A 13,542-nucleotide genomic window follows, 5' to 3' on the forward strand; every position below is an offset into this window, starting at 1 on the left:
CTTGTGTTTCAAGGAAGTTGGTTTCCTAAGTATTGAATTAATGTAATTATTTAATGTTTTGAGTGATTTTAATGAGAATAGGAATTAATTGAATATTGTGAGGCATAATTGTAAATGTTCTCAAATGTAGGAGAACATGAGAGATTTAAGATAGTTGAGTGATAAGAGGATTGAGAATTGATTGTAAATCTTAGAATAGGAGTTAGTTCATGATTTAGTGGATTTGAGAGAATCCTTAGGGATGAGAAAGAGATTTTAGGATTTTTTTGAGAAGCTTATGGATCTAAACCAGGAATTGGTTTTAGAATCTGTTTGTATAAATGTAAGACTAAAATGCATGATGATAGGTTAGAGAGGTTAGAGTTAGAGAATTAGAAAATTAGCTAGCTGATGTAATTGTAAGCCTACGGGCAGATGATGAAACAGAGGCCGTTAAATTAGAAGATTAGGCTGAGGAGAGACCGAGAGTCTCATTATGTAATTGTTCGTTGATATGTATATGCACAGAGAGTCAAATTCCAATTTATATAAGTGTGTTATCGAATATTGAATGATGAATGAATGAATTAGCATATTTTGTGTAACAAAGAGTTGCAGGTGAAGTTCAGCGATTACACAAAGAAATACATGAAGAGGAGGATCATAATGGATCGTTGAATCCATTAGAAAGATCAAAGCCAAAGCTCAGGAGGAATTGCGCAGTGGAACAGCCGAGGGACCAAAATCTTGAAGAAATCCAAAACCATAGTGGAACGCTGAAGGAATAGCATAAAAACATAAGTAAACAGAGTAGTGGAGGATTAAAGTGTCAATGCACAGCAACCATTAGATCTCATAGATCAACGGCTAAGATCCAATTGCAGAGGAGAAGGAGGAATATCGCATCGACGGTAACCCTTCAAGTGTTGTCGGATGGTCGAAGGGAATAAGCGGTTACGATCATGTGATTAATCGTCAACCGTCGGATTGCGAGCCTGATCGACGGTTGAGATGTAAGCGCATATCGCAAAGGTTAGGAACTAAAGGACGGTGTGATAGCCGATAGCCGATAGCGATAAGCACTGATCGGAGATCGGGCAGATCAAAGATCGGAGGCATCAGAGATCGGAGATCGGAGGAGGAGCAGCACAACAGAAGGTTTAATATGGAATGCGGACCCGACGATAAATATGAATGCGGGTGTATAGATTTTGAGATCCGCTTATCTGGTTCGAAACGGAATTTCAATGTATTTCCTTTGTATTTCGTTAAAGTGTTGTCCCGAGTCTTTTAAGGCTTAAGCATTATTTAAACGCTTCCGACAGTCGCATATCGGAGTCGGAGGGGTGATAAGAGCATATATGTTGTATGACCATGACAACTGCGATGAGTGATTGCGATAAAGGCAATTCTTGGAAAACGTGCTAAGGTAGAGGAAAAGGCGAAAAGGTATGATTTATGTGGTTTTATGTGTCATCTATTATAAAGGGTTTAATAAAGACTGGGCTATTGTAATGAATTGATGCCACATGAATTCTAATTAAAGGGGCCATAAAACATTGTTCATTTATAATGAATATTTGACCGGATGGTCATATAATTCTTGGGGAAAATGGTTTATGCATAGGAATATGCATACTGTGGGTAAAGCAGGGGTAACCCTGCGTTAGTATCTCTCCTTGTATTTCTATGAGTATTATAAGGATTTATATGTAGATCATATGATTGTGATTTCATTGGTATTTATGTTGTTATTATATTAGTTATGTATGTGTTTTATGACAGTGGTTGTGTATGGATCTCATCATGTTTTTACTTGTAAATGAATGAACAATATATATGTGACCTAATGAATGAAATGGCAGTTAATGTGTTGAGGCATCAATGCATCTTAGCGATTCTCAGCTAAGTGTGATACCGCTATGCGCAAATCTGTTATTTACACCTGTAGATTACATATTCGCTATATGTTTAACGAAATGCCTGTCGTGGCTAGTGGGGGTCTAGTCAAGGCCTTATTCAAGTAATTGCATGTGTATTGTCATTTCCCTGTTATCTTGTTGTTATGAAGGTTTCATTCAATTCTGGGTAGTGACATGGGCTCTAGGCCTAAAAAAGTGGCTCAAATCCCAGGGACGCTTGCACAACACTAAGCAAAATAGTCCCTCGACACTAGCATGCCTATAGCGTGGGAGCGTCCAAGGATCAAGTGGTCCAAAATCTCAGTGGGACCTAGGGGTTGGTTGGAAAAAAGGTTGGGATCGTTCCTGAGGGTCCTAATGATGATGTTCAAGGTTTGTATGTTGTTTTTCCCTGGGTTCCACTTCCTTAATGTGACTTAGGAGGCCGAATCATATCATAGTGGACTCTCGTCGCATGTTTACCCCGGTTGGCCTGTTGCTTGGGTAGATGTGGGAGGAGGGTGTTACACATTCAATTGTGTTCCATCTAAATTTTTGAAATCATCAACACCTTACTATTCCAAGAATAAAAACACCTACTTTATCCTTAATATTCCAAGAATAACAACAAGTACTTTATCCATTCCTGTAGAAACGAAATCGATAAAATTTAAACAAGTATGGGATTACTTTTCTGGAATGGAGATTTTTAAATTTTTCATAGTTGTTGACTTAACGATGAGTGGAAATTGATGTATAGAGATAATCAATGATACTTTTTTTATTATGAAAACTCAGTACTTCTCTAAACAAAAATCGTTATGGTTCCCAAAAATGGAAAAAAAAAAAACAAAAACAAAAAAAGTGGAAAAGGGTGAGCATGCAAAAGGAATTGCAACGTAGAAAAAATACACAGACTTATCTATACCACTGTACACTGATTCTTGACTTCTTAATTCAAATTTCACTACTTTGCGAACAATCTTGTACCACTACGTTTAATCTTGACTTCTTAATTCAAATTCTTCAAATTTGCAAATAAATATCGTTCATTAAATATGATTATGACTAAATAGATGCAAATTTGGAAGATGGCAAGAACATTATTCAATCTTTAAATAGACATGACAAAAATACTCTTGAATTTTTAAATAAAGATGAATTATTCTTTTGTGACCATTTGTTCCAAAAAAATGAGGCTCATTTTCTCCAAATTAATCCCAATACGATGAAACACAGGTGAATGAAAGAACTATCATAAATACATATTCTTGAAAATTAGGGTGATTGGAAGGTTGTAATTCCTAATTTCAAGGGCTAAATTTACTTTTTTTACCCTCTCCCTTAAACTAAGGTGGGCTAACCTCTATACCTAATTTTTTTATAAAATAAATTTGATGCTATTTGTAACAATGTACTATGATAAAAAAAAATAAAAATAAAAATCATCCAATAAAAATTTAAAACCCTTTAATTTCCCCTTAAAATTTTCCATGAACATCAGTTGTACACTAGTCTTGAGTGTACAAGTGTTGCGGTGTTGCATTTCATCCATCTAGCCGGCAGTCCCTGGGAAACTTTCGGTGTCTGCACAGTAATCGTAAATCATATACTCCTTTAGTGGGTTCTTTCGGTGTCTGCACAGTAATCGTAAATCATATACTCCTTTCGCACCCACTAAAGCCTGTTCTCTGGGTGGAGTCCAAAACTTTCCTCTTCGACAGGGGTAGAAGAAGTAGCAGCAATGATGTTAGCCGAAGAATGCAAACAAAGCGGGCTTCACTTCAGTCGGTCTTGACCAGCTGACCTCTGGTTGCCCAATCATTTGTATTCCAAAGTCTAGAGTAGATCCCAATTGGTATCTGTCATCCACTTTACCCAACTCTCTCTCCCTGTTATTTTGGGTTATGAAATTTCTGTGGTATCAGTTTTCAAGGATAGACAATTGCTCAAAGTACCAAATTTAATTTCTGTAGTAATCCGTTTTCAAAGTTAGGCAATTGCTGAGGTATCAAATTTTAACTACAGGAGCAGACAAGAGATCAATTTCCACCTTACCAAATGTATCAAAAACTACACCTGAAAGGAAATGGTATATGGATATATACCAACTTGGCCTAAGGTATTGGTTCTTCCTGATTTGGTTTATGAGATTACGTGAATCAATTTTCAATTACAGAATCATGCAGAACAAAGGTGTCCTTATCCATTTAAAAAAAATTAATTGAAAATTGTTATATAAAGGACACTGATATTATATAAAGAACAAAATAATGAGTCCCTTTCGACTATTACAATTACGCTACTGGGAAAACAATGAAATAATGGAGCCCATACAGCAGATTCTGTATACAATAATGTATGTACTTGGAAAATAATGAAAGAATGGAGCTCATAGAGAAGAAAAGAATGAATAAAAGAATTGTTGGAAGGGCAGGGTATCGAAAATACATCAATCAGACAATGGAGTTGAGTTGGGCGCTCATTTACATTCTGCGGGTAGCCCCTGGGGGAACCTCTTGGTGTCAGCACAGTAATCATAGATCATATAGTTATTTCGCACCCACTGGAGTTTCTGCTCTTGGTTCGAGTCCAAAGCCTCCTCTCCTGCGAAGTTAGAAGAAGCAGCAGCATTGAAGCTGTGGAAGGATGCGACAAAAGGGGCTTTGCTCCAGTCTGTCTTGACGAGTCCACCTCTAGTCGCCCAATCATCTGCATTCCAGAGGCTTGAATAGACCTTCATTGCTTGGCTCTTAGGATAGTGATAATTGCTATCCACTTTACCCAACTCTGTCTCCCTGTTCTTAAACACTCGAACGGGAGTCTCGTCTACAGAGAATCTGAATAACAAACACACATTTATAATTCTGTTAGATTCAGAAATTGTATTGTGCTCTATTGAATGGATGAATGAGTGAAGAGGTAATAAGAGTACATACATGATTTGGTTTGATGTCCAGAGCACGGAGTAAGTGTGGAAATCCAAGGTTGGGTCGAACCACAAGTAAAATTGTTGCTCACGATTGCCCAGGCCTTGAGCGAAGACATTAGTGTGCATAATATAAGGATCCCCAGAGAGGTTGCCAAGAAATTCAAAGTCTATTTCGTCATGTTTGGGGCCTTGAGACGATAGCTGCAAGCGGGCATATACCAGCAACATGTTAGCATAGCATAGGACAAGATATTGTCATTTAGAATATTAAAAGGGTAGAGTAACAATAGAACATACATAATAGGTAGTGACTGTGCCTGCAGAGTTGCCAGGTACCAACTTGATTTGCATATCAATCTTTGCAAACAGATGCTCCTCTTTGGATTGAAACCCACAACCTGTCATAAAAAACGGAAGGATCAGAATGTCGTAGGCGGTATAATAAGTGTATATGAAAATGAATAGTTACAGAGCATGTTGGCATGAAATTTATATTTACAAAATATTACCTGAAGTTCGATCCAGAGTCAACTGTAGTTGTTGGCCATTGTCAAGGATTTTAGCACGATCATTGCCCCATGTAATGTCGACATCATTGTAGAAATTTGCAGAGACAGTTAGGAGAAGTGTCGATGAGATTAACAATAAAGGGAAGAGGAGAGGCGTGTCCATGTCCAAGGACAGAGTAATGCAGGGAGGATCTGGAAGGAAAGGAAGAGAATAGCCCGAGATGCGTGCGTAAAGAAAGAATATTGGATTGAATGAGTGAAAAAACAAGCAGTAGGCTGAAATTGCTGTGGGAGATGGATGTGTTTGGAGTGATGACTGATTGGGCCCGTTATATATAACATGAATGGCAGTGGGCATATGTCGTCACACCGCGTCGGCGAGGAAAGATGAAGGAAACAACGGCGAGAAGGCCGTAGTGTTTAACGCGACTTTTTGAAAGCCTTTCCGGGCGATTTTTTCCGGTGAAAATCCGGCAGTAATTTAGTGAAATCCAAGTTTGATAACTAGTTTTTGCACAATGAAAGCGTCCAGAGGTTTTTCAGGGTGCTGAATCCGAATATGCAGTTAAAAAACCATTTTAACTGCAACAAATCATGATTTCATCTCAATTTCTTCCGCTGGATTCCGTCACCGGAATCTCAAAAAGTCGCATTATAGACAACTCCGGCGAGAAGTATGCGCGGTCGCCAGGCAAACATAATGAATGATTGAAGGTCATCGTGGCAGCGAAAGTTGTTGGAGTGCGTCCCAACTTTATTGGATGGCTTTCACTTCCGCGTGGGGCATATTCGAAAGGAGGGAAGTCATTACATGGATTTAAATGCGGAGAAGAAAGTAATGGAGGTGGAGTCATTCAGAGTTAGCTCCGACATCCAACTGGCTTTTCAACGTATGGTACGACTTCTACAGAGCAACACACAACAACCGCCTTCCTTCCTGGTACCTATTCCACGCGCTTTGCTTCCCAGTAAACCGCCTTTAATAATCGATTCTACGTTCCAAAAACATTGGATTTAACATTTGTATAAAGATGTGTCTTTTTCAAACTTCCGCCAACACAAAAGCTTATTTTGTACCAGCTCCATTAAATCTGATAACTACACCTTGAAGTTTCCTTTAATAAATTTAAAATTTTCTTACAGAGATTTACAGTTTGTCGGTTCCAATTACTTTTCCAAGTCGGGCCAGCGCACTAGGTTGGGTGAAGCGAGTGTCTGGGCTTCATACGAGAACCAAATGTTTTGCATTTTGGAGTATATATATGATATGAATTTTTATCGTAAAAAATATGGCTATACTGTGTATTTTCGATATATATAAAATTAATTTATATAACATAAAAATAATAACAATAAAATAATAATAAGAAATCAATAAAAAATGGTTAAATAATAATAATAATAAATAAATAAAAATTTGTTAAATATTATAGAAATCTTATGCATATGGATGGTTAAGATAAGAATACATTTTATATATATAATTTTTATATAAAAATATTTGTTTGGAAAATTGTTGGTATAAATCATGAATCATATAAGCTGATAATTATAAGTTTTTTTAATTGGTTTTTTAAAAAACTTGAAATTTATATAAGTAAATATAAATTTTTTCATATTTAAAGTGGTTGCTTCATGGAATTAGTAATTTTGTATGACTTGATGTTATATATTGAAAAACAATAAATAAAAAAGCTTAAGCAATAGATTAAAAAAATTAGGTAAATAGATTGTTCTAAAGCCTTCAATCCAAAGTCTCTCATGGAAATCAAATTGTTAAAGATATCCATTTTACAATGAAAAACTTAAAAGTGAAACAAAAAAAGTTATGATACCAAGAAATAAAATGTAAGCAAAAATTTCATTAAATAATAAAAGCTAAGAATTTATGGTCTCAATTTAACTAGCAAGAAAAAAATTGTTTGAAAACATGCCGACTATAATTAACCCTAAAGACAACCAATATCTTCACAAATAGGTCATAGAAGAAAAAGTTCACAATATAGTCATATCTGCAAACTAAATCACATAATTAACCCTAAAGACAACCAATATCTTCACAAACACGTCATAAAAGAAAAAAACTCAAAATGTAGTCATATCTACATACTAAATCACATCCTTGTCCCTAGACATCTTCTCTACAATTTTTTGCAAAACAAAATATGGAATGTCATTATAGATGAATTCAAAAAATTCAATGAATAAGAAATGAAAATGGAGAAGATTAGAGATTGAACAAACCATGCAAACTTTTCTCTCATACCCAAAGAGAGAATTTCCTCAATCCTTGGTGGGCTTCTTTCAATATCCCTCTAGAATGTGTTAAATATATAATAAAAAATAGTTACTAATAGATTAAAAATTAGGGCCACCATATGAATGCCTATCTATTCATTGATTCATTGAAATATCTAAATGCCTATCTATTCATTGAAATATCTAAATGCCTATCTATTCATTGATTCATTGAAATATCTGAGGATCATAAGGAAGGCTCACTTCCCTCTCTTACTAGTTGTACAAATACATGTTATCTTATGCATTCAAATATATAACCAAGAGCCTATCAAATCATGGAATAGAACGATAAAAAGAGGACATCACATAATGATAAATATACCATGCATAAAACCAACATTTAACAAGAATAGAACCATGACAAACCAGTAATGAAATCATACATAAAATCAAAACTTGTGTTCATTAATCTTAATAAGAATCAACACATATTACCACATGCAAATGCCAACCAAGTCAAGGACTTCCACGTACCACCCGACCATAGATTGGGGTCGAACCAACTATTTCTTTCAACCCAATCACCCCCATGCCATATTCCAGGCATGAATGTGGGATCACATGGGATAAGCCAAAACAGAACCAACCAGGGCTTCCAGAGGCTAAACCGCCTAAACCCTTGACCACAATGATTTCACCTAAACCAGTCCAGAAATCACCAAAACCAATAAAGCTTGGATGCCTCAGAATTTCTTCACCATACCTAGAGGAATTTTATTTTCTCCACTCACCTGTCAAGAGTTCCAAGAAAAATCCAATCTTTACCCTCAACCCTTAAGAATTTTCCTGAGACCACCTCAACTAGGATTCAAAATCTACTAGCCATCCAAAGCTTAACCAAAATATGGAACCTAGTACATCATGGCCATCCAGGAAATGGCAAAGGAAAGGTTGTAAACCATTATCAACCCAGGAAAATCTCTTTCCAATGAAAACAAACATAAACCATAAACCAATGCATGCCCCACGCATCAAATCCCCACAAGCCAAATCACACATGCACATTGTTACTTGCAATTCCATGACTATTTTCTGCCCTTACTTTCTATTTTCCAAACTTCCTCTTGCACTCCCTTACTTTCCTTTGCTTTTCCTTTGCTTTCTTATGTCCAAGTGCTCTCCTTCTCCTCTTGGAGTTCGATTTTTGAAATTGATAAAAAAATTGTCAACTGTTTCTCATGTCCCTTTTTATCATTGATTATGGTGTCTCTTCCTTTCCTTTTCCTCTTTACTTTCCTTTTCCTTTATTTTCTCTCTAATTTCCCTTGCATGCATATTTTTGTCTCTTCATCTTCCTTTTCTCCTATGTTCCTTTATTTCCTGAATTAATTGTCATTTATTTCCCTTTGCCTTTTGCCAATGCCAATTTTCATATCCAATAAATAATTAACCATAAGTGACCCCCAATGTGATGTTTTCCCCTCCATTCAACTTGAAATATGTGTCTCATGACCTTGGTTTGATTTTTGTTTTACATGGAATTATAACGGAGGGTTGTTACAAACAACAACAATAATAGTAATAAATTATAATGGAGTCAAAAAAAAATTTAGTTGCATGTAAAGGGAATGCGGTTATAAGACTTGGTAAAGCATGTGTACCCCCTGGGAAATTACCATTAAGGTATAGAGTTAGACCTAGGTGATAGGGGGCATGTCAAATTATTGAATACACAGGATATAAAATTTAAGAGGGGTGGGGCCTAGAGGTGAGCAATGTTGGCTCACTTGGATGAATTGGCTAGCTTTGGTCGAGGGAAACCCCAATTCAAGGTTTAAGGGGTGGTTTCTAGGTAAACTTGACCGAATGAAAGAGTCAAAGTTTCTCAATCAAATAGTCGTGGTATGAAGCATGCAGTTTTGCTTGATCGTGATTTTATGCCTATGTATTGCATGTAATGAAGCCTTTAAAGGCTTGGGAGGACTTCATTGTAAGTGGCTAGGAGAGGTGAGTCGTGAAGTCTCACTTGGTCGACTTGGCTAGATTTTGACCACAAGATTAATAGAATATTCCATTAGCTAATTTTTTTCCCATATTGGGGTTTTTCCACGATAAACACTGTGTTTATGTGTTTTTTTATTATTGGTAAGTTTATCTCTCTTAGTTATCACTCTCGATAATTTCTAACGATTTTGTATGAGAGTTGTTTCAAGTGGGAATATGTTCTTTCTATTGTTGTTAATTTTATCTTTGTCTCTCTCTCTATCACTCTCTGTAATTTCTAACAATTTTGTATGAGAGTTATTTCAAGTGGGAATACCCAAACTTTACGCATGGTTCCTCTTATGAAACCAGCTGACAAAAAGATAGAAAAGATAGATCAATGCCTTAGAATTCAGCCTCTTCCAGGGGGCAACCTCCTTTACATTACACAAATGAATGATTCCTTGATGATTCAAATGACAAAACCTCCTTTCTATATATAGGAGTCTAAGGAGTCACAATATAACCCAACCGACCTATCAATAATAATATAAAGCCACAAAAAATAACAATAGAGGGATTCTATGGGGCACAATAATAACAATATGGGGTCAATAGGGGCACAACAATATTAATAAGGGATACAACTACAATAATAATGGGGTAATCACTAGTATTATAGGGACCTGACATGCCCCTCTCCTTCAAAAAAGTGTTGTCCTCAATGCTTGAGTAGTTCTAGATGCTTTTGTATAAAATTATCATCCTCCCATGTGGAATATTCAGCTGATAAGTTCTTCCACTTGATGAGATACTCCGAAATTGATCGATTTTGTAGCTGTCGAGTTCTTGTTTCTGTGGCTGCTTCCGGTTCCAATATAATTTTTCCTTCCTCGTCAAGTTCTGGAAATATTGTTTGAACTGGAGCTTGTCGCCTATAACCTTCTTTAAACATGAAACATGGAAAACTGGGTGCACTCGAGAAGCTGCAGGAAGCTCCAAATTGTATGCCATCGTACCAATCTTTTGCAACACCTTGTATGGACCATAATACTTTGGTGATAATTTATTATCCTTCTTAGCTTGCTTGAGGGACATTTGTTTATATGGTTGTAGGCGTAGGAATACCTAATCTCCTACATCAAAACTTCTTTCACTGCGATGTTGATCTGCCTGTTGTTTCATTCTATTCTGTGCCAACACGAGGTTATCCTTTAAGAGTTGGAGGACTTGTTATTGATGCTCGATGTGATTTTCCACTACTTGAACCTTAGAATTTTCTCTTAAATATGATGTGATGGATGGTGGCTGATATCCATAAAGTGCCATAACTGGGGTCATTTTGTTGCTGTATGGAAGGAAGTGTTATACCACCATTCAGCCAGAAGCAGCCATTTGACCCATTGTGTCTGTTTATCAGATACAAAGCAACGAAGATATCCTTCCAAACATTTGTTTACTATCTCAAATTTCCCATCAGATTGAGGATGATAAGATGAGCTATGAGCTAATTGAGTACCGAGACAAGAAAATAATTTTGTCCAAAAATTTCCAGTGAAAATGGCATCTCTGTCACTCACAACTTTGGGTTTCCATGTAGCTTTTGAATTGTTTCCATAAATGCAGTAGAAACTGTATTGGCTTTAAATGGATGTGATAATGCACAGAAGTGTGCATACTTGTTAAGTTTGTCAACTACCACCACGATGACACTCTTTCCCTCAGACTTGGGTAAACCTGTGATAAAATCCATTGAAACCTCCTCCCAACGTTGGCTTGGAATGGATAAAGGTTGTAATAGACCCGGGGTCTTAATTGTTTCAACTTTATTTTATTGGCAAACCAAACATTCCGCTACAAACTTTTGAATATCTGATTTAAGGCCATCCCAAAAAAATTCCTTCTTAACCCTGTGGTAAGTTTTTAAAAATCCTGAGTGCCCTCCTAAGGGAGAAGTGTGCAATTCCATAAGAATCTTTTGTTTGAGTTGGGAATTCTTACAGAGGTATAAGCGATCTTTGTACCATAACGAATCATTTTTCCAGCTAAATGTATCAGATGTACTGGAATCTTGTTGTAACTTTTGAATAAGTGCCCACACTTCTTCACCATTCTTCCATTCCTCCCTTGCTTCGTTTATCCAATTTAGTTGGATAATAGAAATGGCGCACAACAATGCTTCCACATCCTCATCCTTTCTTGAGAGTGCATCTGCCACCACATTTTGCTTCCCTTTTTTGTAGATGATTTCAAAGTCATAACCCAACATCTTTGTGACCCACTTTTGTTCCTCTTCAAATGATAATCTTTGTTCTAAAAAGTATTTAAGGCTATCATGATCCGTTTTTACCTTGAAGTGTCTTCCCATTAGGTAGGGTCACCATTTCTTAAGTGTATGTAGTATTGCCAACATTTATTTCTCATAAATAGATTTGTGTAAAAACTTTCCCTTGATTGGACGACTTTCAAAAGCAATGGGTCTTTCATCTTGCATTAAAACAGCACCATAGTCAATTTCCTGAAGCATCACATTCCACAATAAAGGGTTTTGTGAAGTCCGGTGTAGCTAAGACTGGTGCTTGGCACATTGCCTCTTTAAGATGTTCGAAGGCCTTTGTTGCTTCTGGAGTCCATGAAAATGCATCTTTCTTCAATAATGTTGTTAGAGGTGCTGCTATTCTCCCATAATTCTTAACAAACTTGCGATAATACCCTGTCAACCCAAGAAATCCTCGTAGATGCTTTATGTCTGTGGGGATTTTCCATTCCTTAATGGCTTTAATTTTTCTAGGGTCTACCTTAACTCCTTCATGAGATACAATATGACCCAGATATTCCACCTCTTATAGTCCAAAGAAACATTTGGATCTTTTTGCATATAATTGTTTCTCCTCCAATAGTTGTAGTACCCTGTCAACATGTTCAACATGATCCTTCCACGATTTGCTATAGATTAGTATATCATAAAAAAATACTAACACAAACTTCCTAAGGAAGGGCTTGAAAATGGAATTCATCAAATCTTGAAATGTAGAAGGTGCATTGGTAAGGCCAAAAGGCATGACCAAAAATTCATAATGACCCTCATGAGTTCTAAATGTTGTTTTCGGAATGTCTTCAGTCTTCATTCTGATTTGATGATATCTTGAACGAAGATCCAACTTGGTGAAGTAAATTGATCCATGCAATTCATCTAGTAATTCATCAATGACAGGAATGGGAAACTTATCTTTAATAGTGAGCTTGTTGAGTTCCCTATAATCTGGACACATGCGCCATGATCCATCCTTCTTGTGCACCAATACTACTGGAGTAGAGAAAGAACTTTGACTAGGTTGAATTATACCAACCTCTAGCATTTCTACAACCATACGTTCAATTTCACTCTTTTGGGCATAGGGATATCTATACGGCCTGATGTTTGGAGGAACACTTCTTGGAATCAGATGAATAGCATGATCATGATCACGAATAGGTGGGAGACCTTTGGGAGTCTCGAATACCTTGGAATGATTGTCCATGATTTTTGGAAATCTGGAGAAATAGATGATTTCGATGTGGAAACATCTAGCGAACATAATTGTGCAATTGCACCTCTTTGTTCCTTTTTTAGAAGCTTTGTCATATCGTTAGAGCTGATTATCTTTCCCGGTTTCCCTGCAATACCCCTTAATTCAACTTCCTTGCCTTTCGCATAAAATTTCATGAAAAGTTCTTGAAAATTAAAAGCTATTGTACCCAATATTGTAGCCATTGGACTCCTAGTACAACATCAGCACCTCCCATTGGAATGGAAATCATTGGGCTAGTCAATACATATTCTCCCATGGATTGCTTGATATTATGGCACTTTCCAGAGTAATTTATTATTCCTCCATTTGCAGCCATCACTTGACACTTTGGTGCTGGATATAGGAAGCAATTCAATTCTTTTGCTACCTTACAATGAATAAAATTGTGGGTACTTCCTGAATCAATCAACACTATTACCTTTTTC

The 13,542-nt window shown here is 36.5% G+C and overlaps 1 protein-coding gene across 1 annotated transcript; it reads right to left on the reverse strand.

The window, feature by feature from the left end:
• Positions 1-4,275: 4,275 nt before the first annotated feature.
• LOC149250037 (xyloglucan endotransglucosylase protein 1-like) lies at positions 4,276-5,621 on the reverse strand. The gene is made up of 4 exons (XM_089458900.1): positions 5,322-5,621; positions 5,110-5,210; positions 4,820-5,013; positions 4,276-4,720 (listed from the first exon to the last, which is right to left on the reverse strand). Exons 1-4 carry the CDS (start codon positions 5,482-5,484, stop codon positions 4,363-4,365), a joined length of 816 nt encoding a protein of 271 aa, XP_089315026.1. The 5' UTR covers positions 5,485-5,621; the 3' UTR covers positions 4,276-4,362.
• Between the last annotated feature and the right edge of the window lie 7,921 nt (positions 5,622-13,542).

This window comes from Pinus tabuliformis, chromosome 7 (assembly GCF_031772625.1).
Source record: "Pinus tabuliformis cultivar Carrire ecotype Pingquan chromosome 7, CPIR1, whole genome shotgun sequence".
In the NCBI taxonomy this organism is placed as follows: domain Eukaryota; kingdom Viridiplantae; phylum Streptophyta; class Pinopsida; order Pinales; family Pinaceae; genus Pinus; species Pinus tabuliformis.